The sequence below is a fragment of the Aspergillus multicolor genome (genome assembly GCF_047715735.1).
Source record: "Aspergillus multicolor strain CBS 133.54 unplaced genomic scaffold BDW74scaffold_38, whole genome shotgun sequence".
NCBI classification, from domain to species: Eukaryota; Fungi; Ascomycota; class Eurotiomycetes; order Eurotiales; family Aspergillaceae; genus Aspergillus; species Aspergillus multicolor.
The window spans coordinates 117,529-141,711 of NW_027395989.1; the positions used below are offsets into that span (position 1 = coordinate 117,529).

Sequence of the window (24,183 nt, forward strand, 5' to 3'; positions counted from 1 at the left end):
AGAAGCAGCTCGAGGACAGTCACATGATTCAGGTGGCGAACCACCTAATCAATGTCCCATCCGGAGAAGAATCCAAGCGGGCCGCTGGCGGGCCCTCGCTTAATCGGAAGCGCCTGGCCAGAGCCCAGGGCTTACAGATTCTTGACCTGGTTTTGAACTGCATTTTCATGATTTCAAAGCTTTTTGAGTTATCACGAAGGACAAAAACATGCAACTTCCAAGCATGAAGACCTGGCATAGTGGAGGGCACGTGATCCGGATATATGAGCCAATGTAGCCCCAGAGGAGAGCAGGCTATTTTTGGTAGTCCGCGGAGCCAAGAAAATTCCTGGGTCCTGGACCGTACTCCGTAAAGCCGCAACCGTTTGCGGAGATCTTGACTCCAGGACTGAGAGCTTTTTTTTGTGCGGAAGCACTTCCACGTCACGTGAACACAGTGAAATATAGAACAACACCACCATCTCACATCAAGCGACTTTGCATCTGGCAAGGCGTAAACAAGAAATAGACAGGGCTAGATTGACTATCATATGCGGCTGTATTGAGCTTTTTATCGGACAAGAATAGTTCATTGACTCATTAGGTGGTTACTCAGTGCCGAATACGAGACGCTGCGTATACCAACAGCTTCAAAAATCCATACAGCCATGTGTCAATCGACAACCTTCATGTAGTATGACTCAAAATGTTGTGCTACTTGCCCTTTTAGGTGCCCGAACGGAGGATGCAACGAACATATCCATGTAATTCTCCGATGGGTTTGAGTCTAGAGTAGATATATATAGCAGTAGTATGCTCCCCCGGTAGACGGTATTTTCCACGAAGAACTTGAAGGATTCTATCAAAAATGACTCCAACCAGCTGCAGCAGGGGTCTCATACTTGCATGAGTAGGTTCTAGGTTTTATGTAAGTAGGAATGGGCATCCCTGTCAATCCAGTTACACAGTCATGATGAACTATACCTTTCACTCGCCGAAATGAAGCACGGGCATTGCTTAAGGCCTGTGCGGATGTTTACTTCAAGGTTGCTGAACGCTGTGGTTGTTCTGAAGGACTTTGCTCTTTCATCTAATAAAACACTTTAGTGCTAATGCTTTTTCTCCTGGTTCCCCTTTTAGATATTCGGCGCCTGAAACAAGCATCGAGGGTCGGGCTATTATGACAATACGAGGTCTGAAATAGGCTGATTAGGAGATTAGCAGCAATATCTAACTTCTGACTGGCTCACCACATACTTTATTGTGTTTTGGATTAGTACTTGTGCATATACATACCCCAAGCCAGTCGCCGATAAGCCGTACTGAACTGACCACAAACCACCAGAATAACCACTTAGTAAATCTCACATAATACTTGCTCACGACTGCCATGATACTCCCGACACTTACCCTCCGCTTTGAGTCGCATTTAACGGAACTCTGATGTAGACACCCCGGATATACCTACACCTTCCACCAGCCCGCCCAAAAGACGAACACAACAACCACCCCGGCCGACGTCGGCACCCCGCAAACTATCCCCAACAAGACATCCGCACTCCGCAGCATGAGGAGTAATAGCCGCAATGCGAATCATCCTCGAGTAAAAGAGCCAATGAACGGCGGCTGATTGCAGTCATTGTTTATAAATCGTGACCTTGGCCGCCGGTAGCCGAGCGCTGACGTACCCGAGTGCGCCGAGACTAGCCGCGCCTGCCGTACCTACTTAACTTCCTCTGATAAAGAAGGTGTGAGGGATACTTCCAAGGCTGAGAAGTCCTTAGATCAATCAGTGACAGAGAAACTGCTTGTCACATCATCATGCTACAATTATTACTTCCGACGTCTTTGCCGGCCGCGGTGCTGGCTGTTGGTGTTGTGTTGGTATATACTCCGCACTCCGCTTATACCCCATACAAATACCTCGAGAACGCGCCCGATAACTAACACAGAACCTCTACAGCCCCTTCTCTGGACCCTCTACGCCAAAGCCCTGCATCCCCTCTCGCGCGTCCCAGGTCCCTTCCTCGCCTCCGTCACCCCCTTCGTCCAGCTCTACCACGGCCTCAAAGGCGACCGACACCTCTGGATTTACGACCTGCACCAGCACTACGGCGACCACGTCCGAGTCGCGCCAAACTTCGTCTCCATCAACAACGTCGAGGGTCTGCACCGGATCTACGGGCACGGGAATAAGTTCCGCAAGGCGGACTTCTACAACGGGTTCCTGGCGATTCCTGGCGTGTACAACACGCACAATGCGATTGATAAGGTGGTTCATGGACGGAAGAGGAGAGTCCTTAGCCAGGCGTTCTCGGATAATGCGCTGAAGGGGATGGAGGATGTAATGCTTCTCCATGTGAGGCAGCTGTGTTCGATTCTTGGGCGGGAGAGGCCGGCGACGACGGCAGCGGCTGAGAAGAATGGTGCCGGAGCGACGTTCAATATGGCGAATTGGTTTGGGTACCTCACTTATGATGTCATGGGTGAGCTGTGCTTTGGAAAAAGCTTTGATATGCTTATTGATGGGGCGAAGAGGAGGATGGTTCATCTGGTTGATCGCGCCGCGTATAGGCACTACGTTGTATGTCCGCTTTGCCATCTTTGAGGGGTTGCTTGCTAACGAGATAGTGCGGTCTCTGGATGCCTCTGCACCGCTGGTATCTCGATCAGATCTTCATCCGCCGACTGACGAATGATCGGTGGAACTTCATCATGGAGTCGAGACAGGAAGCCAACAAGCGGGCCAAGGAGAGGACATCTCTCGGACAGGACGCGAAGAAGGATTTTTTCTACTACCTGCTCAACGCTCGCGACCCTGAAACCGGCAAAGTTCTTGCGACCCAGGAGCTCTGGGGCGAGGCTAATGTCCTCATGATTGCCGGCAGTGATACCACCTCCACCAGTCTGTCTGCCGCTATCTTCTACCTAGTCCGGAACCCGCACGCCTTGGAGAAATTGCGAAACGAAGTCCGGTCTCAGTTCAGCGACGTTGAGCAGATTGTCACCGGACCCGAGCTCAACCAGTTGACTTACCTGAAAGCCTGCATCGACGAGGCGATGCGTCTAGCACCCGCAGTCCCAGGATCCATCCCCCGAGAAGCATCCGACCCGGTCGTCGCTGTGGACGGTCTCGTTCTCCCCGAGGGAACCGGCTGCGGTACGCCTCCCTACTGCATTCACAGGCGGCCAGACTACTATCGCGAGCCACTGAGCTATCTGCCCGACCGCTGGATCGAGGGCTCAACCTGCAAGACTGAGAGCTCAGCCTGGACTGTGACGAAAGACGAGGTGGAACTCGCTCGGAAAGCATTCTGCCCGTTCAGTATTGGTCCTCGAGGATGTATCGGCAAGAGTATGGCGCTGATGGAGATGCGTGTTACCCTGGCCAGGCTCATGTACCTATTCGATTTTGAGCTGGCAGACGCTACGGGCGAGGATGAGAGTGGGCACTTTAAGATGGTGGATCACTTTGTTGTCTCGAAGACTGGGCCTAATGTGATTATCCGGAAGAGACAGGCTTGACGGATATTGTTTCACGGTGTATGTTGACAGATGAGATATGAATAATGTGCATTGGAACCCTTTCAACCATCCCTCTAGTACTTCTTTGATCCATGCGGCTAAAGTGTGCCAACCATGAGTCCAGAATCAAGGCCCGAGGAAGGTGAGACCCATCTCTAGGGCTCGAGGTCTCTGCTCTGCCGCTCCTTTCCTCTTTATGTTATCCTCGTCATTTTGCGTCATCTAGGGAGGCGCCTTCATATCAGTTATTCCACACCATTCGATCTCTACAAAGATCCGAGATCAAAAGCACCAACGAAGCGTTGCCAAGCTCAATACAATGCAGACTCAGCTTACTCCTGCTAAACCTCGGCTGTCCAGTCGGTTACATCAGGACATTCCTGCGCCATCGGACACACTCCGATGGCTCAAAGCCACCCTGTCACCTGTCACACTGTTGGTGGAAATGCAGCGGAAGCAGGCCGTGGCCGCGAATAGAACGGTTGATAGAGTGTCACAAGCATCTCGATGCTTTTCAGTGGATCTGCGCGCAGCTCTATCGCAGCCTATAAGCATTGCTCTTGATGTCTTACCCAAAGCTTCCCCTCACTGGCTTCTTGACGCCATTGCGGGGTGTTCCGCTTGATATTTCCTGGGGAAGGATCTAGCTTGGACTGGAGCTTGATGCGGGGTTTGTTTAAGAGTCGCATCGTCGCCCTACCTACAGGCCTGAGGTGGAGGTCTCTTTACATCTCATTTCACGAACCGCCACGATGCCCTCAGACTCAGACCTCGAAAAACCCAGCGCGCTCGCGCTCGAGGGAAATTCTAGCCCCTCGGCGACAGAATTTCCGCCGGATATGCAGAAGCGCGTTCTGCGCAAGATGGATCTCCGGCTTATTCCCATGCTCGCGCTGCTCTACCTCCTCGCTTTCCTGGATCGAGGCAACATCGGCAATGCGAAGATTGAGGGGATGCTCGATGATCTCAATATGACGGGGCCGGAGTATAATTGGTGCTGTGAGTGGTTGTTACACCTGAAAAGATTGTGGTGGGGGGCTAATGTGGCTGCGAAACAGTGACGGTCTTCTTTTTTACATACGTCGCCTTCGAACTTCCGAGTAATTTGCTGCTCAAGAAGCTGCGTCCGTCGAGACTGCTGCCGTTGCTGATGGTTGCGTGGGGAATTGTTATGGTGCGCTTGCCATTGCCTCTTCGCGGAGAATCACCAAGGAAGATACCACACCATACTGACAAGTTAGACACTGATGGGCATCGTCCAAGACTATCACGGCCTCCTAATAGCGCGCCTTTTCCTCGGTGTGGCTGGTATGTCTCGCTACCTATCAACATCCCCTGCTCTACCCCGCGCCATTTCAGCTGACATTTGTTCCTTGCTGTAGAAGCAGGCCTCTACCCCGGCATCGCATACTACATAACCCTCTGGTACCCGCGGCATCTTGCACAATACCGGCAAGCCATGTTCTTCAGTGCGGCCAGTATCGCTGGTGCATTTTCGGGAATTCTAGCTTGGGCTATAGCTGTACGCTCCCGCCCTTTTGATCTCGGCCACACTGAAAACGCTGACATGGTGGTAGAAAATGGATGGCGTCGCCAACTACGCTGGCTGGCGCTGGATCTTCATCCTCGAGGGGATCCTGACCGTCCTCGTTGGCGTCGTTGCGCCATTCGCGATGCACGATTTCCCGGAGACGGCGAAGTTTCTCACTGATGAAGAGCGGAAATACGTGATTCATGCACTACGGACACAGACGCAGACCTCGACTGTACATGAAGTACATTATGGCGAGGCAGTGCAAGAACAAGCCAAGTTCCGCATGAAATACGTCCTCGATGCCCTGAGTGACTGGCAGATCTATGTCGGGCTATTTAGTACGCATCCGTTATCTCCTTTCTTCTTTCCCCATACTGATAGGCCATCCAGTGTACTGGGGCATAACCTGCCCTCTCTACGGCATCTCCTTCTTCCTCCCCTCCATCATCCGTGATCTAGGCTACACCTCCTCAACGGCCCAACTCCTCACTGTGCCCATCTACATCACCGCCGCGGCCGTCGCCGTCTTCGGCGCGTACCTGTCCGACCGGTATAAAAAGCGCTCGCCGTTTATCCTCTTCTTCATGAGCCTCATCGCGATTGGGTTTGTGATTGTGCTGGCGAGTTCCGACCGGGGTGTACCCGGGGTGGTGTATTTTGGTGTCTTTGTAGCTGTTGTTGGTGCGCTTCCTCTCCTATATTGTACTTATTTGGTGAGGTAAATAGCGAGGACTAATGTTGCGTAGGCATCTACCCTGCCTTCCCAGGAAACGTCACCTGGATCAGCGTCAACCTCGCCGGCGACTACAAGCGTGCCGCCGGGATGGCGATGCATATCGGACTGGGGAATCTCGCTGGAGGTGCGTCTTTCATAAACCAACTCCCCTCGCATCATCTAACTTGTGTTTTTTTTAAAACATAGCAATGGCATCCAATTTCTACCGCGAGCAAGACGCACCAAGATACGTCCTCGGCCATGCACTCGAACTCGGTTTCTGTCTCGTTGGCATCATTGCTGTTCTTATATTATGCGTGTCGTATAAGCGCATTAATAGGAAACGAGACAAAATGGATGTCTCGTCTTGGGATAGCTATGAGATGGCGAAGATGGGCGATCGGTCGCCGCTGTTTCGGTATATGCTGTGATGGCCCAGTCACATGCCACAAGGATATTAATAAGATGACATGTCATGTATGAAGTTCAAAGTTGAAGCAAACTCGGAGCACATAGAGACCGCTGCACTGAACATAGACAGATCACGCTACTTAGTCGGAACAGAATCAGAGCAACCCATGATCCTCCTTGATTAAATCCGCCCCCCGTTCCGCAGCCGCATAAACACTACTCATGATATTCCCGGACACATTATTTGGAAACACACTTGCATCGACAACCCTCAGCCCTTCCACACCCTTAACACGAAGCCTCGAGTCCAGAGCGTCTCCCATCGCCCCAGATCCGCAGATATGGTACTCGCCCACTACAACCTCGCGCACGGCCTGTTTCGCCTGCTCTAGGTCGGACAGGTCGAGCGAGGACTCTGGCAGAGAGCGCTTTGCAATTGACGAAGATAGCGGTGCAGCATGGCCGACTTTATCCGCCCACCGCAGGAACGCAGCCAATACAGCAACATCTGCGTCGTGTGTGATGTAGTTTGGTTGGATTGTCGGAGGCGTTGCCGGATCTACACGCTCCTGTTAGCCCTACTACACCTCCAATCCCAAACGCTCCGATTAGAGAGAATAGGTGCGTACCGTCATCCTGAATATGAATCCACCCCCTCGAAACCGGATACTGCAAACACAGCGCGACCGTCGCACCCACGGGCTCGCCCAGCGGCGGCGGACTAAACAGCTTGCGCTGGTGCTCAACGCCCTCTTTATCAACAGTCCCAGGGAGAAAAACAGCCTGCAGATTCGCAGAGATATCACTCTCCAAATGCGCAATGACCTGCTGTAATTGTTTCGCGTGGAACTCAGAAGTCGGTTCAATCTCCCTGATACTCGCCACAATACTCTCCAACTCGCTCTCCGAAACGATACTCTTGACAGGAATGAATCCCTGCGTACTCCCGATCGAACTGAGCGGACCTGTCCCCGTCTCAGCGTATAACTTGGCTGCGGCGTTTGCGGCGTCGGGGACTTGCGCCAGTGTATCTGTTGTGATTGTCCCCGGTTGCATCTCCCAGATCATGACGGTGAGACTGTGATCCTGCACGTTGTTCCCGATCGCCTTGTTCTCGATCTTACATTCCACCCCCGCGGCGCTCAGGACGTCTGGGTCGCCGATCCCTGAGAGTTCCAGGATCTGTGGGGACTGGATTGTCCCGCCGCAGACGATGACTTCGCGGCGTACGGGGATCTCGTATTCCTGACCGTTGAGGGTAACGCTCACACCTGTGGCTTTCGTCCCATCGATTAGGACCCTGTTAACCCTAGCCTCACAAAGAAGCCTCAAATTCGGTCTGTCCCGATTCGCTTCATAATATTCGCGCCCCGCATAGCTGCGCTTCCCCTTATTCGGACTTGACCGCGCAACCGCACCAAGCGTGTGGTAGAAGCCGATGTGGTCGCCGCTCCAGGCGTCGACGGGCATGTTCGGTAGGTTCGAAGTGCTCGCGCATGCTTTCACGAAGTCGTGCTCGATGGGTAGATGGGCTTCGTTGAAGCTTGTTTTTATGGGGCCTGTCGTGCCGTGGTGTTCGGGGGCGATGGGGGAGGCGGAGGTTAGTGAGGCTGCGGATGGGTTGGGGGGGTCGAGGGTCTGCCGCGGGCACTTTGTTAGGGCATGCTTTGCTTGTTTTGAGGTGAAAGGGGGGTAAAGAAAAAGTAAATGGACGAACCTGATGCCTCCGCATAAACGCCTTCATACTACTCGCACTCCACCCCGCATCCCCCGTAATCTCCGCCCAGTCATCGTAATCCTGCAACGAACCACGCACATACATCATATAATTAATAGCAGACGAACCGCCGAGAACCTTGCCGCGCGGGATATGATGCACTTTATCACCATTCCCCTTTTGCGGGGCAGTGTACAAGCACCAGTCGTACTCGGGGTCCTCGAACATGCGCATGAAGGTCGCGGGCGTGTCGATTAGGGGGTCGTTGAGTTTCGCCTTGCCGGCTTCGAGGATGCCCACAGTTACGTTCGGGTTCTCGCTTAGACGCGCGGCGAGCGTGAGGCCTGCGGTGCCGCCGCCGCAGATTAGGAAGTCGAGGGGCGTGGAGGTGAATTCTTCAATTGAGGAGATGGGAGAGAGAGAGGCACCATTGGGGGTTGGGCTTGGATCTGCCATGATGGCAATATGCTATAGAGCCTACCGGGTATTGATATAGAGAAGAAACTGGACGAGGAGCACGATCACAATAACCCCTCACCTACACGAGGACGAGCATGGCCTTTTATGTGTAGGCTCGGTGGCCGGGCCTCTACCATGGTACCTGGGGTAGGCAATGTATTGGACGCCTGGCGGACAAAGAAACTCAACCTTACTTTCCAAGGTTCTACCCCGGCATCATATGCCAACCCCAACCCCGCGAAGGATCCATGGCGGCTCTCCGTACCGTCTGCTCATTCGCGCATTCCCCAGTGCGGGGGATCCCAAGCACCAGTGCACGACCCAGACCCGCGGCTGCTCGGTGTCAGTGCAGCTGCTGCTATGCGAGGTTATTTTGCTTAGCACGGGGCGTTCCAAGTTGACAGCCGGGCGCCTTATACGGGTTGACGCATCTGGTTCAGCTTTAATTTATCGGATGCGGGGATATATCTTGTCATACGTGGCCGTCAGGTTCAGCTTCGGCTTATTCTCTGACGTGCTGGTCTCAAGAAAGATGACTGGTTTTGTGAAACATTGCGAAGACGTTGCTTAATATCGGCGAATGTACCACCCTCTAACAGAGCACAGGAGAGGAGCAGGTCTGTGGCTGTTCCCCTCAAAGGATTGGGTGGGAGGCCGTAAGCGTATCCGTATCCAGTAGCATTGAGCGCAGTGGCCGCGTAATGGGCCTGGAATCCATCGATATTCGTCATACGTAGCTATAGCGGTGGCTCGTATTGAGTAACCCGGTAACCCGGAACCCCGAGCAGGCCGCTTGCCGGTCGCAGTTTCCACCTATGCTATTGCCTCGTTAGACGCTCGTAGATCTGATACCTTGACGGTCCAATAGAAAGGAGCTGAACAGCTCTGAGGATAAGTAACTATCGAGGGTGATAACGAACGCTTGCCGTCAGTCCAGACTACAGAGACGACATCCATTAGCCAAACCACGAAAGCAAAATGAAGGGAATCACTGGGATAACATACAACTGATACTCAGCACCATAGGATACTTGTGGCGAATTGATACGGACCCATGGGCTGGATACGAGATACCGCTGGTGCTGGTTTGGGTGGAATCAAGATACCATATCCTCCTCCTCTGCCTTCCACAGAGTAACGAGAGACGATAGGAGAGGAGTGGTCACACCTCCACTATGCTGTGCAATCCCATTCCGCAGGATAATCTGCATCGGAGTACTACCATGAGATAAGAATGGTGGGACTGGCAAGGGTATTTAAAAAGGCAAGTCCTTCCCACTCGCCCGAAGCCCCCACGACGAAAGAGGAAGGTGGCTCCGTCGAGCCCTAGGTATATCTACACCTAGCCAGACACCAGCATCAAGAGAGAACCCCTCTTCAAATCATCACGGTATCCTCTCTGACCAATCTCATCTTAAAGAGATCCTTTGGCCATCCTATCCCTCTTTGCTTCCCATTCCAATCCCACAGCCACAATGTCTTCCACCCCCGACCTCCACGGCATCCTCGTCGCCCTCATAACCCCCTTCACCGACGACGGATCCTCCATCGACGCCGCCCGTCTGGAATCCCACATCTCCCACCTCCTGAAATCCGGCGTCCACGGCCTCGTCCCCGGCGGGTCCACAGGAGAATTCACAACGCTCACCCTCGCCGAACGAAAGCAACTGACCGAACTCTGCGTGAAATACTCCGGCGGCCGCGTCCCCGTCATCGCAGGCACCGGCGCAACCTCAACAACCGAAGCCGTCGAACTCGCCATCCACGCAAAAGAAGCCGGCGCGGCCGGGGTAATGGTCGTCCCGCCCTTCTACGACCCCGTCAACCTCGAGCAACTGCACGAGCTCTTCGCCGAGATCCACGAGAAGTCCGGGCTGCCGATTATGTACTACAACATCCCGTCCGCATCGGGGTTGAAACTCTCTCCGACCGAGATCGCGGGGCTGAGCAAAGTCGGCGTGAAGTGGCTCAAGGATACATCCGGCGACGCGCCGGCGTTCACGGAGCTTGTCTTTGGACTTGGAGACCAGATTACCGCGCTGAACGGGTGGGATACGCTTACCTTCTATGGGCTGGCCGCTGGATGTCCCGGTGGTGTATGGGGCGCCGCGAATATCATCCCCGAGCTGGCGGTGGAGCTGTACGAGGCTGTTTCGGTGCGGGGGGATCTGGTTAAGGGGCGGGAGTTGTGGAGCAAGGCATGGCCGATTTGCAAGTTCCTCGAGTCGCATAATTATGCGGCGGCTGTGAAGACGGGCGTTGAGCTTCGGGGGCAGGCGACGGGGGGTTTGCGCAAGCCGTTTGCGTTGTTGAAGGGGGAGTTGAGGGAGGAGTTGAAGGGGTTGCTGATTGCTGCTGGGGTTGATGTTGTTTAGTTATTGATTGAAGTATATACATGATAAATGAATTGAATATGAGCATATGTACAGGCCAGAGTTTATCATCATTACGCGTAGAGAAGATATAGTATACCTTGTATGCCATTGACTCGCAAGCTCTCATACTTGTCATAGACATCAACAAAAAAGAGGCCATATCTGCCTCTCCTGAATAAAGCTCGTCCACGTCGGCATCGACTCGCCCCGATTTCTTTCAAGGTGCTCATCCTGCCTACGCCACAGATTAACCATGATATCTCGTGCAGCACTGAACCCAGCAGGGCCACAGGTGGCTATAGCACCATCAACCCAGGCCAGGATGGCCTCCCTCCGATGCAGCGTAAGGGCTTCACAGCCAGCAATGAACGCCGGCCATGCCGCACCCAACCCGGTACGATGGTCCTGCGGCAGGGCTGATGTAAAGGAATTAAGGGAGGAAATGACACTGTCGACATGTGCGGCCATGATAGCTGGATGGACACGGCGGATACGGCGGTAGAAGAAGATGACCAGTGCGGCGTTGAGCGCGCGGAGCATATGATCGTGAGGTTTAGATGGGTCTCGAGTGAGTGAGAGATCGCAGGAACAAATGAGGTTTTCTAGTCGGACGCTGCGTCGGTGGAGAGTTTCCCACGCCTCAACACTGATATTTCCGCACGACTGCTGTGCTATGCGAAATGTTTCCATGACGTTCGCCAGCCGCGTTGTCTGGGACAGTAAACTGAGCCATGTCTCGGGGATGCCGTAGATCTGCTTGTAGAGTGTATCAGGGTAGCTGCGTGAATCTTGTAGATGGATGTCGTGTAGGCCGATCTGTTTGTCCTTTGGCTCGTTGATGTTCAGATCACTGTCTGAGTCGTGGGCTTCGAGGCGGAGGAAGTCATCTAATCGAGGATTCGACTCGGTCGGTCTCTCTGCAACTACTTCTAGACGAGGTCGTTGAAAGTTTGCGTTCAAGGCGTCAATGAACGAGGTGGATGGATGGTAGTCGTGTAGGACATATGTGCTTTCGCCAACCAAACGGAGCCAGGTGTAGACGTGGTGCAGTAGTCGCGACTTTTGCGATATCCGATGCTTCAACAAGCCACGCCGGCGGAGGATGTATTCGGCGTTCATCATGAAACTTCGTGCGTGTTGATGTTGCCCTGAGATGACCTTCTTTGGTCAGTCAACGTCGTAGATGAGATACAGCAACACGTACAGTATATTGTATCAGACAGCAGATGGCCATCAGCTGGTCCTTATACTTAGCCCGCTTCGGCTCGCATGTCTCGAGCTTCAACGACTTCTGCATGTGGTCTCGTGCCTTCTCGAACATTTGACCGGCAGCCTGCTGCCAGTGCTCGACCGAGATATTGGAACTTTGCGACGACGAAAGATGAACTGCCGCACATGCCAATAGAGCATAAAGATTAGCCAGACGGGCATTACTGATATTCTGCGATCCCAAGATAGTGAGGTCGTTGTACGTTGCCATCGCAGCGGAAAGGTTCATCATCCGCCACGGTGACTTGTCTCCCAGCGGCATAATCACCATCTGCGGTACGACATGCTCATTAAAGTGCTTAAACAGCGAAGGCGCATCTGCCAGTGCCGCAGCGTCAAGGAAGGTGGCGGCCATCTCAATGGCGCTGCGCGGGGGGGTCATAATGGCCATGGCTGGATCCATGTCTGCGATGGGCAGCGGCTCAGAGATAGGGCCTGCCAGGTACATATCCATGTCGACCATGGTCGGCTGGAAGAATCCCGGCTGCTCAGGGCTTAGGCCGAGGATATCCGACCAGTGGAGGAAGTCGTCGATATACGAGGGGGAGTCGTTGATGAGCGTGGGGAGTTCGACCAGGGTCTCCTGCACCGCTGTACTCTGCGCTGTCGGCGGCGGACTGAGAGGAGTCTCTCGCTCAGGCTGTTCGGATTCCTTCTGTTGTATTTGGTGCATATTCTGCTTGGTCGGCGCAAAGTCGAGTACGCCAAACGGGCCGATGACGATGTCGCCGACTGGGGGATGCTCCGGATCGCGCGTTTTCGAGTCAATCTCAGCCAACGATGCGCTGATGGAACCGGAGACAAGATTCGAGCCCAGCGACGTGCTCATCGACTGTCGTGATTGCTCTAGACCAAAGACAGTCAGTGGCGAATGGTGGAGAAGGACGAGACAGTATTGGGTTTCTTACCAGTATACAGATGCCGACGAGTCCCATTCTGCTCCTCAATCCTATCGTCCTCATTTCCCTCGCGCATCCAGCGGACTTCATTAGCAAACCCCTCGCAGGGCACCCTCAGGGTCCGACAAGTTCGACAGGCCGGGCGCTTCTGGTCGCACTTGACATGGCGGCGACGGCAGGTTCGACAGGCGCCCAAATTGTGGGATCTGCGGGGGCGGGGCATGTCAGCAGGGCATCACTGATGAGAAGAAAAAGAAGGACAGTCCGAGGAGTGAAGGAATAAAGGAGGGAAATGTGTCAAAAGGAGAAGTCGGGCCATGGCGGGGCCGCGGTCGGAATCGCCTTCCTGATCCGTTTTCGTTATCCAGAACCGGAGAATGGCTGGACCCATTGGAGAAGACTAATTGATTTAACAGCTGATAGCGATTGAAGGCGGTTTCGACCATTCAGCTGTACTTGGCGTATTCGTGGTGGTCGGTAAGATGATTGATCGATGGGAAGGGCTGGGTGGGGTAGGTGCCCCCCTTGTTTTTCCAAATTGTACTATCGTACGTTGTTTCCTGCAAAGTGGCTGCATGTACAACCATAAATCCTGAGCATAGCAAAGCAGGCAGGTACCTCCGAGATTCTGACCAGACAGACGTTCTGCGATAGGAAGCCCTCACCGTAGCTATACCACCAACAAGCCTTATCACAGCTTCCCCAAGTACCATAGTATATCTATTGAAAAACCAGAAAAGCCCCCTTCATCGGTAGACCACACTGCTATCCATCAAATCAACTCACAATGGCGCACCGAGGACAAAGCTTCCACAAGGACGTCTCCTGCATCGCGGACCTCAAGGCCCTGGGCAGCGCCCAGCTCCCTGCGATGGTCAGAGGCACGTCCACCCCATGAATATATCATCCCATGACTCTTTCTAACCGCAGTGGTAGACTACTACAACGAAGGCGCCATGGACCTCATCACCCTCCGCGACAACGAAGCCGCTTACGACCGATACAAGATCCTGCCGCGGGTGCTGGTGAACGTCGACAAGATCGACACGAGTACTGAGATACTGGGGGTGAAGGTAGCTACTCACCGTCTCCCTCTTTACTTCCTTACCTCTGCGGAATCTCAGGAAAGCACGCTAACATGTATATTGACACGTGCAGACCCCCCTCCCCTTCGGCTTCAGCCCCTCGGCGTCGCAAAAACTCGCGCATCCAGACGGCGAACTCGCGACCTCCCGCGCGGCCGCAAAATACGGTCTCTGCATGGGCCTGTCATCGTACTCGAATCATACCCTGGAGGACGTCGCAGCGCAGGGACTCGGCAATCCGTACGCGATGCAGATGTGTGTGCTGCGCGACCGGTCGATCACGCTGCAGTTGCTCGAGAGGGCGGAGAGTACGTCTCCTGGCCTCGATACCCTAAATTCAACTGGCAATGAAGATGCTAATGTAGACGGTGTATAGAAGCCGGCTACAAAGCGCTCTTCCTCTCCGTCGACGTTCCCGTCCTGGGCATGCGACTCAACGAGTTCCGCAACGCCTACACCCTCCCCGAAGATATGGAGTGGCCGAATATCCTAAGCCACGGGAGTGATCTGTCAAATAAGACGGATTACGGTGCGTCAACCCCATCAAAACACTCCACTGTCATCGTTTCCCATGTTCAAGTTACCAACTGCATATTCAGACCCCAGCCTCGACTGGTCCCGCACAATCCCCTGGCTCCGCCAACACACAAGCATGCAAATCTGGCTGAAAGGCGTGTGCGCCCCAGCCGACATCGAGCTCGCAATCCACCACGGCGTCGACGGGATCATAATCTCCAACCACGGCGGGCGGCAGCTGGACGGCGTGCCCGCAACCCTCGACTCCCTGCGTCTCTGCGCGGATGTCGCGAAGGGCCGGATTCCGCTGGCCATTGACGGGGGGATCCGCCGGGGTTCGGATATCTTTAAGGCGCTGGCGCTGGGTGCGACGTATTGCTTTATGGGGAGGATTCCGATTTGGGGGCTTGCTGTACGTTTTACCCTTTCCACTGGCTTTTTTTGTTAAGGTTGTTATGGGGGGTTGTTGGGGCTAACGGTCGGGGCAGTATAACGGACAGGAAGGCGTCGAGTTGGCTATCAAGATCCTCCAACAGGAGTTGAGGGTTACGATGGCGCTTGCTGGGTGAGTCTTAAGAATCGCAACGAGTTTTCAACTGCTAACGGCGTGCAGGTGTCAAACGATAGCCGATATCAGGGGGAGTCATCTCTCCGTGCTGCAGCCTGATGGGAGACTCTCAAAGCTGTAGTCAGCCGGCAACATGCATCTATGGTACCTAGGTATTATTCAATTAATAACAACCTTAGCAACTTTTATTTTTTTCCGCCTTCTAAGACCCTGGTTTTGGACTGGTTTTTCATGGCCACCAACTTAGCTACATCGAATCGTAGAGTACATGGTACACTAAGCCAGCCCTAGATCATTGAGGAAAATACAGCAATCGCCATACATAGTAAAAGTTAAAAATAGCGGCAGCACCTATACACAAAGAGACATAATACTATATACGCAATCATAAAACCCGGCTAAACCATCCATAGCACGATACATATCTACAGCAGCAGAATTCCCAACATTCAATCGAAACCCAAGAATCATCACTCATGCATTATTAGCGGCACACGAAAAACTGTCTCCGGCAGGATTATCATGGATCGCCTTGCCAGACGCATACAGGCCGAGCGCACACTATGAATCCCAGAATCAGCCTCGTCCACCAACCAGCGACCAACTCCAGAGAAGAACAAGCGAGATAGACATACCATAACAACCCCCATGCCAAAGATACCAAGATTCACACACAACAGTGCAATCTTCCGCGGGCTTTCAAACCACCGTCCCCGATTCATAAATAGCCAGAATGCCGCGGGGAGACTGAAGCTGAACCAGCTGGCGAAGAGCGCGGTCTGCACGTGCACATCATCATTAGCATGAGCACCACTACCATACCACGTGGGCATGCATGATAAGGGTATATTGGGAGGGAAAGGCGGACATACCATGAGACTAAGCAAATTACTAAACACCGGAATCGCCATCGCAATGATCCACGCCACGATCCACAACGCAACCGCAATCCCAATCCAGGACCCGACGGCCTTGAAGTCCCGCTTGGCCATGGTGTTTGTCCCCGCGAAGAGCCGCGTGTAGATGGATTTGCAGGCGATGTGGCCGTTGATTACGCCGGCGATTATGATCTAACACGTCCACCACACCTCATCAGCCCACTTGACTACTTGGATAAGGTATGGAAGGCAAGGGACTCAATGGGGAAGACATACCGTTGGCAACGCAATTCCATACGCCACCTTCGAGACCAGCGGGCTCATGGATCCCAGTGCGGGCGAGCTAACCGTCTCACCGGCGAAGTAGTAGATCACGACGCCCGCAACGAGATACAGCGAGATGTCGATCGACTGCAGCAGAGTCAGGGCTTTGGGGAAGTCGCGCGGTTCTTTGAGTTCGGCGATGACGTTGAAGAAGGCGTTGTGGCTTGCTGCACACATTTATGTTAACATATAGCCCTGGTATTGGTATGAAGGGAGACGGGGAGAGGAGGAGAAGGGTAAGGGGGAAGCATACCATATGACAAGATGATATTCAGGGCGGACGTAAAGCCCGTAACGAGGTTTGTCTCCGTTGTTGCTTTCACAGGACCATCGGCGTTAGGATTCTCAATGCCGATTGCGATCATGGCGATCACGACGGCTGTGAAGATGCTTATGAATGCTGCCACTATCAGTACCTTTTTTCCGGTACGCCTTTCTCAAGGGTGCTAGGAAGGTAAACTCACAACCAAGCGACAACCACGCCATATTCTTCAACGTCCTCGGCAACGAAAACCCCAACGAGACAACCAACCCAACAACCCCAAAAATAATCGAACAGACCGCATACCCGGTCAGCGTATTCATGGCAACCGTAAACGTAAGGATATGGCTGGCCATCAAAAAGATCAGGAAGAGCATCTGGCCGCCGAAGAGAATCTCCCGCCCAACGGGGCCCATAAGCACCTCGCCTGCATCCGCCATACTCACGACATGCGGATACGCCCATTTAAACTGCCCGATTATGTAGCCCGTGTAGGAGGCGACCAGTCCCATGCCCAGGAGGATGAGGATTGCGGGGACGAGACCGAGACCTGCGATTGCGGCGGGGATAGAGAGGATTCCCAGCGAGATAGTTTCGGCGACCATTAGGAGGCCGCATTGCCTGCCGGGCCATAACAACTAGGCGTTAGTGGGGGATCCATGGTATGGGGATGAGAAAGGGGAAGTTGGACGGGGGTAGGACGTACCACCACTTCAGCACCTTGTACTTGACTTCTGCATTGGATTCGTCGCCGAAGGCGTCTTGGCGGTAGGGGACGCTCTCGGCTTTTTGTTCGTCGATGGGCATGGCGTTCTCGTCGTGTTTTTTCTCGGGCTGGTTCTCGATGTCGGTGGTTGAGGGTTGTAGTTGTGGCTGGGGATGGAAATGGGGGACATCGGGGTGAGAGGCCATGGTTGTGTATTGAGTCTGTGTGGTTTGATACGATAAATTGAATCTTAATGGAGAGTAACTAGAAATAAAGTAGAACGAGTTTAGATCTGACGTAGCAAGAGGATGGCAATATGTGATGCAAGGGCCCCTGGACGGCGCAAGGAGGAGGAATGTGAGAAAACAGGTTCCGATATAATGATGGCCAGAGGTGTGCAGCTGAAGAGACACAAGACAGGAGACTCGTAGCAGTGGGTCGTGCAGCGTTGAAGAGGCAGGCAGGCAGCGACTCAGCGTTGTTAGGGTACGACAGGGCAGTTACAGTTACTGTGGCGTCTGAGGTGCGTCTTATCTATGGGTCCAGTATGAGAGATATGGCTATCTAACTGCTAGTTATCACTACTACTCTCAAGTAAAGACACCCAGATCTCATATCTCAAGCTCTAGCTTAGATAGATCTATACACTAATAGTGCTTAATTGCACGACTTCATCCATTCCAGTGGTACAGCGTCCCCAGGTCCTATACCATAGTACCATAGTACCGGCAGCACCGGGGACTCCACGATATTCCTCATCCTCACCAGACAGTCCGGGGAACAACGAAACTGACATGTAGCCTCGCCTCCACGGGGTCCTTTTCAACCCATCCACCGCCGAAGCAAGATTGGACGGGCCCAATTTCCATCTCGTAACAGATACTCTCATTATCTGGGGAACTCCGCCCCCATGAACCTTATCAAGGAACAACCTGCCTATTGCTCCCAGACAACGCGGTCCCTCCACTGACTCAAGGCTCGCGGGTGATACTACATATTACCATACCATTGCAGGGCCGTTCGAAACGAGTGGCGGTAGCACCAGACCAGGGCTACTCCGTTCCCTTCCGCACCATACCATGGTAGTCCAGACGGCCCCAGGCCCAAGGTCCACCGGCCATTGCCCGGTATGGTATCGGAATCGCCTTCCCGCCCGAGCCCATCGCGAAGGAAACACAACCAGGTGCTAACGGTAGAGTCAAAGTGCCCCAGATACAGGCTATCGACACGATATGCTGGCATACTATAGGCCATAACCGCCGGTCTACTGTATATCATTGATAGGAACACTCGGTGATCACCATCGCGCCGCCATTGGGCATGAGCCCCGAATCCGAAGTCCTCACCGAGTTGCGGTTTGAGTCCGAATCCAACGCGCTCGCTGAGTTCGACTCCGAGTTCGAGTTTCGAGGTAGGTACCTATGTCGGGTCCAAACTGACCTTCACCCCCGCCGTACACTCCCATCCTAGTTATGTTATACGCGGAGCCCTCAGCTCGATACATCTCTGCCTCGAATCCGAGTCCGTGTCCGAGGCAATAAAGACACTAAGACAACAAACACCCAGTAAGCATGCGCCTCCGACTCGAGCCATATCTCGTCGAGTACGAACTGTCACCGGATGGAATTAGTGAGAAAACTCGGTCCACTCGTATATGAGTAGCTAGGTAGGTATCCGGACCGCGGACTGTGATGGAATATGGTAGTTTCGCGGATTCCCGCCTGCACGTCTATAGAGCTATGAGGCATACGCATCTTGAACTGGTTGGAAGGACTCGGGATATTCTTTTACAAAGAAATGGGCTTATAAGACACTTTTACTTGGCTTGAAACGGGATTCCTGTGTTCAACGGCGTAGTAGGTATACAAATGCAGGTTCTATACTGATTCTTCGTGCAATTCGTCATCCAATATCTAAATCCGAGAAACTATTTGGCATAAAACTCTGTCTTTAGGTCCAAATTTCATCACAGATATCAAACACCAAGTAAGATCACCCAGCATATCATAGAGTCGTCTCATTCCACAAAATCAGCGCCTACATGTTGAACCCGAAACCTTTTCAATTATATCAAACTCACTCAAAGCTTATTTCCCATATTAACATGCACCGCCTTAACCTGCGAATAAGCCTCGAGGCCTGCCTCGCCCAGCTCCCGTCCAATACCACTCTGCTTGACGCCCCCAAACGGCACGCGCGGGTCACAGTCCTGGCTACTATTCACCCAAACCATACCGGCCTCGATCTCCGCCGCAACACGGTGCGCACGCTCGAGATCGCGCGTGAACACCGCGGCCCCAAGACCGTATGTCGTGTTGTTCGCGCGCTGGATGGCCTCGTCTTCAGATGCAAAGGGGAGGATGACGACGACGGGGCCAAAGACCTCTTCGCGGACGATGGGGTGGGCGTCGCTCGGGCCCGTGAACACAGTCGGCTGGATGAAGTAGCCGTTTTTATGCTTGGGGTTTGACGGGGTATGCGCGGAGCCGCCGGTGACAACCTCGACGCCGTCTTTCTTTGCGGCTTCGATGTACGATAGTATCCGGTCGTACTGGGCGCGTGTCACCTGGGGGCCCTGGAAGGTCGTCTCGTCCCACTGGTCGCCGATCTTGGATGTGCTCTGGACCGCGTCCTTGAATTTTGCCAGGAAGGACTGGAAGATGTCCGCGTGGACGTAGATGCGGGACGTGGCGGTGCAGATCTGGCCCTGGTTGGACATGATGCCGAAATGCGACCACTTGACGGCCTGCTCAAGGTCGGCGTCCGGGAAGACCAGGAGGGGCGATTTGCCGCCGGTCTCGAGGGTGATGTTCTTTAACGTGCCCGCGGCCAGCTTCATAATCTCCCGGGCTGTCATGGTGGACCCTGTGAACGCGATCTTGTTGACCAGGGGGTGACCCGCCAGCGCGGCGCCAGCTTCCCGCCCGTACCCATTGACAATATTCACGACGCCCGGAGGGAACCCAGCCTCTTTAATCAACTTTCCTAGTATCAGCGCGCTTAGCGGCGTCTGCTCTGCAGGCTTGAGCACGACTGTATTCCCGCACGCCAGAGCGGGCCCGAGCTTCCAGCAGGCCATGGACAGGGGGTAGTTCCACGGGATGATCTGACCAACAACACCGACCGGCTGGCGGATCGTGTACGCGAACTTCTCGGGGGTGGTACTGATGGTCTGGCCAAAGGTCTTGTCGGCCCAGCCGCTGTAGTATCGGATCGTCCCGATCGCTTCGACGAGGTCTTCGCTCAGGGCCACGTGGTACGGCTTGCCTAGGGACATTGTCAGGGGACCTCGCATAACAGGTGAGCTGTCATACCGTTATCCCACGCGTCGATTGTCGCAAACAACTCCTTGTTTTGCTCCATGAGGTCGGCCAGGCGGCCCATGAGCTGGCCGCGGTCGGTGGCGGGGAGCTTCTTCCACGAGGGATGCACCAGGGCGGCCTTGGCGGCGTTCACTGCACGATCGACATCGTCTGCGCTGGCGGCGTGGACGGTCGCAATGGGCTCGTCGGTGCTGTGCTCGTGGTCAGTGATTGCCAATCAATGAGACGATCAGGGGACGAACGCGGGGTCGAGCGAGGTGATGGTCTGGCCGCTGGACGCGACAAACTCGTTGTTGATGAAGAGGCCCGTGGGCTGGGTGTAGCGGGTGCCGTTGGGGGCGACCAGGCCAACGAAGAGGTCGGCCATAGTGAATAATATAAAATGATGGTGGCAAGTCAGAGAGAAAGGCAGTTGACGCCTTAAATGAGCGTTTGACGCGGGGGTTGCAGATGCATGATGGCCTCAAGTTCTCAACCTGCAGGTGGACGGAAGGACCTTCCCTTTCCAGACACGCCTTATCGCTTGTTATCGGTTTTTATCACTGCTGCTATCTTATCGCTATCATATCGCTATCATATCGCAGATTTGCTGTTATCTTATCGTTGTTGCCTTTACCCTAATGTTCTGCAAATCAAAACCAACAAGGCATGAGCTCAAACAATAGCCTAGCCATAGTCATAAATTCCTGAAAAGAGGAATATACCGGCGACCAATAGTTAGCTCTCATCGTCCAGAGAGAACACCGCCTGGTCCCAAGTGCCACCCTCACTGACGTACACTTAATGTTAGTACCAGCACGATCAACACTACCACCTACCTCATACATTGGATAGCGTTCGGTGCTGATCGGACAAAAGCAAAAGCGTCTAGGATAGTCAAGCGTAACATGCACTGGCCTCATTCAATAGCCCTCATCGCACACAAGTCCATCAATCTCAAGTTGGGATTATCGTCAGGAGTCCCAACAAACTCGCCCGTCATGGCAATAATCCGGCCACCAGATCCCTTAGCATAGCGCATGTTTGATGATGATGAAGAATTATCTGATGATGTTCGGATTCGCCCCCGGCAGAGGGACGGCAGATGGCAGACCTGAGGTGGTATCTGAATGCTTTGTGCGGTATGTGCGAAGGCTTTGTGCTGGCACGTCTATGGTATTGTCGGCCTCAGGCCAGCCGCATTAGGGCTCACGAACCTATCCCAAACCAGATACTCCAGACTGTAGAATACTTGCGCAATAGATGTAACTTTGATGTGCTTAACCACTTTCCTTTATTCCGGTCGGAGCCTTATAACACTCCCTGCTATCCATTCTCGCTCAGAATCTAATCTACCTACGCAGAATGCCATCTACCACTACAGTACCTCGTCCAACCCAACGTCCAGGAAACAAGGCAAAAGGCCCAATCACGGTATCAACAATCTATTCAAGAACGTATGGGGTATAGTGCTTTGAGATCCAGGGAAAAAAGAAAAAGAAAAAGAAAAAACGCCCAACGCCATCCACAGAACTCCAAAAACAACAAGACCCAAGCCCGCTCCAGAGCCCCCAACAACATCAACAACGAAATCCACACTTCCATCCAGACAACTGACTCTGCGGTGCTCCGTACAGTGAAGACGGTCGCCCGCTCCCGCTCCCACTCCCAAGGCTCAACGGCGCCTTTCTCCTCGCCTTAATCCGAGACGGATATCGCTATCGCACGCTTAAAGTTCGCCTTGTCGCCCTTGGGGTGCGAGATAATTCCCAGGATCTTCTTGTAGCGATCAGTAATGATCCTATGAGGGCCGGGGTCACCGACGGACTGCGCGTAGTTGAATAAGCAAGAGGGATACCCCCACATCTTGGCGCGCTTCCCCTCGTAAGCCGGGGCGGCGAGCTCGAGCAACTGTTCTAGGGCTTGCTTTTCTTCTTCTGTGAAGAGGCCTTCATGGTCGTAGTGGGCATGTGCGCGACCGCCGTGGGGGAAGTTGTGGGACGGCATCGGAGCGTCTTTGATGAGCTCCTCTGCCTCCTCTTCGGTGATCGTCCACGGGCCGAGAAATTTGGGGTTGGGGTCGTCATCGTATAGGGGGCGGCAGAGGACAAAGACCTAAAGGCAAGAACCGGTTAGTATGGATGAATGCTGACCGTGGTTCTGGGATGTGGCGTTCTTAGTGCTGGATAGTACCATATGGTATGGTGGCTTACCTTTTTTGGCTGGGCCGGTGTCTGCTGCAGCGGGGAGTGGATATCTGGTTCAGGGTTGGAGCTGTCAGCAGAGCTAGAAGACATGATTGATGAGTGCTGATCTGGGGATCTGAAGATTTGGAGATGGCTCAATTCTGAGGGGTTGCTGGGAAGTTATAGCTCCGTCGCGACAGAGCAGCTCTGAAAGAAACTCCATGGCATTGTTGCGACGGGACCTGTTCTTGCAAAAAGTCTGGCAAATCGCCACCAATTCGAACTGCTCTGAAAGAAACTCCGGGCTTTCACGCCTCCTTTTTTGTAGTGACTGAGGGGGAGCCTAGGTTTCTGGCTTTGTGTCCCAAAAAAGGGGGGTGTCAGTCCTTTGTCTACTCCCCTCAGTGTCCCCAAGACCACCAGCCAGTTCTTCTGTTAAATAACGCCTGATGTCTCACTCTGGGGAAATGTCTTTCAACCCCGTCTTTATCGGCAATCCGCCATGTCAGCCCTGGCTCTGCAGTTCCGCCCCGACAACTCCGAGCGCATGCGCAACGGCGATGTCGCGGGAGACTACAACCCCTGGGATGCCTTTCAAGCTATCTGCCGCTACCTTGATCCCGACTCTGACCCCAACCCTGCGGCCTTACTGTCGCTCGATGAGACCTTCGCATTCCTGTACCCAATGCTCCCGCCCAAAACCAAGCGCTGGTCCACCCCGGAGGCCGACCTCAGCTACATGCTCTTGGACGTCGCGGCGCAGATCCCGCACGCCCATCCCGCCCAAGACAAGCTGGTAGCCCTGTACCAGCGTCTCGCCCGGTGCGACAAGTTCATCAACACCGCCGATCCCTTGGAGAGCTGCGCGGCGTTCGAGGAGGAGGCGCATAGACGAATCATCTGTAAGCCGCCGCCCCGTCCCCCCAATGGACTCAACTTCCATATGCCCAGCCGGCAGTAGATTGTCCTGGGCCTAGGACTAGGACAGGACTCGGACATGGACCTAGATTCTGATTCTGACATTGTTGTTTCGTTTCCAGACCGGTTCTGGGCGGAGGAAGGGCAGGCCCGGAAGATCGTTAACTCCTGCGCCTTCATGGCGTCTCGAAGCGGCTGGGCTCATCGACCCCTCCTACAGACGGGGTTTCATTATCAAGGAAGCGCTCGACGACCCGCTTGATGAGATGGGCCAGGAGGCGGACCTGAACGGCGAGGGCAAGGACCTGTGGAATAGCTATCTGATCGCTGCGTGCGCGATGTGGGTTCTCTACGACCAGGGGGTGTTTTTCCGCAGTGTGTGTGCGGGCAGCCAGTGGCATAAAGACGACGAGCCGACTGGACTGGGCCGCTGGAATAAATGGCAGCGCGCGTTTGTCGAGCGGGCGGAGATGGGTGTTTTTACTGATGAGACCCGGCTGCTGGCTCGTCAGGCGGCGGAGCGTATGGCGGCGCTGGCGGCTGGGGGGGTGTGAG

General features: G+C 53.9%; 9 protein-coding genes across 9 annotated transcripts; 4 read left to right on the forward strand and 5 right to left on the reverse strand.

Moving 5' to 3' along the window:
* The first annotated feature begins 1,789 nt into the window (after positions 1–1,789).
* Positions 1,790–3,562, forward strand: BDW74DRAFT_161916 (cytochrome P450). The gene is made up of 3 exons (XM_073725858.1): positions 1,790–1,863; positions 1,943–2,563; positions 2,611–3,562. Exons 1-3 carry the CDS (start codon positions 1,801–1,803, stop codon positions 3,502–3,504), a joined length of 1,578 nt encoding a protein of 525 aa, XP_073579149.1. The 5' UTR covers positions 1,790–1,800; the 3' UTR covers positions 3,505–3,562.
* Positions 3,563–4,256: 694 nt separating this feature from the next.
* BDW74DRAFT_188271 (uncharacterized protein) lies at positions 4,257–6,190 on the forward strand (the record flags this gene model as incomplete). The annotated part of the gene is made up of 8 exons (XM_073731675.1): positions 4,257–4,503; positions 4,563–4,678; positions 4,746–4,812; positions 4,887–5,026; positions 5,082–5,376; positions 5,429–5,719; positions 5,785–5,898; positions 5,961–6,190. 8 exons carry the CDS (start codon positions 4,257–4,259, stop codon positions 6,182–6,184), a joined length of 1,494 nt encoding a protein of 497 aa, XP_073579150.1. The 3' UTR covers positions 6,185–6,190.
* A 129-nt stretch (positions 6,191–6,319) lies between these two features.
* On the reverse strand, positions 6,320–8,337 carry BDW74DRAFT_188273 (GMC family oxidoreductase; the record flags this gene model as incomplete). Its single annotated transcript, XM_073731676.1, has 3 exons — positions 6,320–6,723; positions 6,794–7,802; positions 7,882–8,337. The coding sequence occupies 3 exons, from the start codon at positions 8,335–8,337 to the stop codon at positions 6,320–6,322; spliced, it is 1,869 nt and encodes a 622-aa protein (XP_073579151.1).
* Positions 8,338–9,815: 1,478 nt separating this feature from the next.
* BDW74DRAFT_188274 (dihydrodipicolinate synthase family protein) lies at positions 9,816–10,715 on the forward strand (the record flags this gene model as incomplete). The annotated part of the gene is made up of 1 exon (XM_073731677.1): positions 9,816–10,715. The coding sequence occupies one exon, from the start codon at positions 9,816–9,818 to the stop codon at positions 10,713–10,715; it is 900 nt and encodes a 299-aa protein (XP_073579152.1).
* Positions 10,716–10,856: 141 nt separating this feature from the next.
* BDW74DRAFT_188275 (Zn(II)2Cys6 transcription factor) lies at positions 10,857–13,106 on the reverse strand (the record flags this gene model as incomplete). The annotated part of the gene is made up of 3 exons (XM_073731678.1): positions 10,857–11,873; positions 11,920–12,830; positions 12,893–13,106. 3 exons carry the CDS (start codon positions 13,104–13,106, stop codon positions 10,857–10,859), a joined length of 2,142 nt encoding a protein of 713 aa, XP_073579153.1.
* Positions 13,107–13,670: 564 nt separating this feature from the next.
* BDW74DRAFT_170827 (alpha-hydroxy acid oxidase) lies at positions 13,671–15,173 on the forward strand (the record flags this gene model as incomplete). The annotated part of the gene is made up of 7 exons (XM_073727221.1): positions 13,671–13,764; positions 13,820–13,956; positions 14,042–14,276; positions 14,345–14,497; positions 14,568–14,896; positions 14,973–15,049; positions 15,098–15,173. The coding sequence occupies 7 exons, from the start codon at positions 13,671–13,673 to the stop codon at positions 15,171–15,173; spliced, it is 1,101 nt and encodes a 366-aa protein (XP_073579154.1).
* Positions 15,174–15,526: 353 nt separating this feature from the next.
* Positions 15,527–17,428, reverse strand: BDW74DRAFT_182759 (uncharacterized protein; the record flags this gene model as incomplete). Its single annotated transcript, XM_073730336.1, has 7 exons — positions 15,527–15,613; positions 15,688–15,831; positions 15,925–16,122; positions 16,207–16,421; positions 16,508–16,654; positions 16,719–17,137; positions 17,223–17,428. 7 exons carry the CDS (start codon positions 17,426–17,428, stop codon positions 15,527–15,529), a joined length of 1,416 nt encoding a protein of 471 aa, XP_073579155.1.
* A 1,874-nt stretch (positions 17,429–19,302) lies between these two features.
* Positions 19,303–20,941, reverse strand: BDW74DRAFT_188277 (aldehyde dehydrogenase ALDH; the record flags this gene model as incomplete). Its single annotated transcript, XM_073731679.1, has 3 exons — positions 20,788–20,941; positions 20,537–20,736; positions 19,303–20,489 (listed from the first exon to the last, which is right to left on the reverse strand). Exons 1-3 carry the CDS (start codon positions 20,910–20,912, stop codon positions 19,303–19,305), a joined length of 1,512 nt encoding a protein of 503 aa, XP_073579156.1. The 5' UTR covers positions 20,913–20,941.
* Positions 20,942–22,222: 1,281 nt separating this feature from the next.
* BDW74DRAFT_182761 (uncharacterized protein) lies at positions 22,223–22,821 on the reverse strand (the record flags this gene model as incomplete). Its single annotated transcript, XM_073730337.1, has 2 exons — positions 22,223–22,639; positions 22,738–22,821. 2 exons carry the CDS (start codon positions 22,819–22,821, stop codon positions 22,223–22,225), a joined length of 501 nt encoding a protein of 166 aa, XP_073579157.1.
* Positions 22,822–24,183: the final 1,362 nt, after the last annotated feature.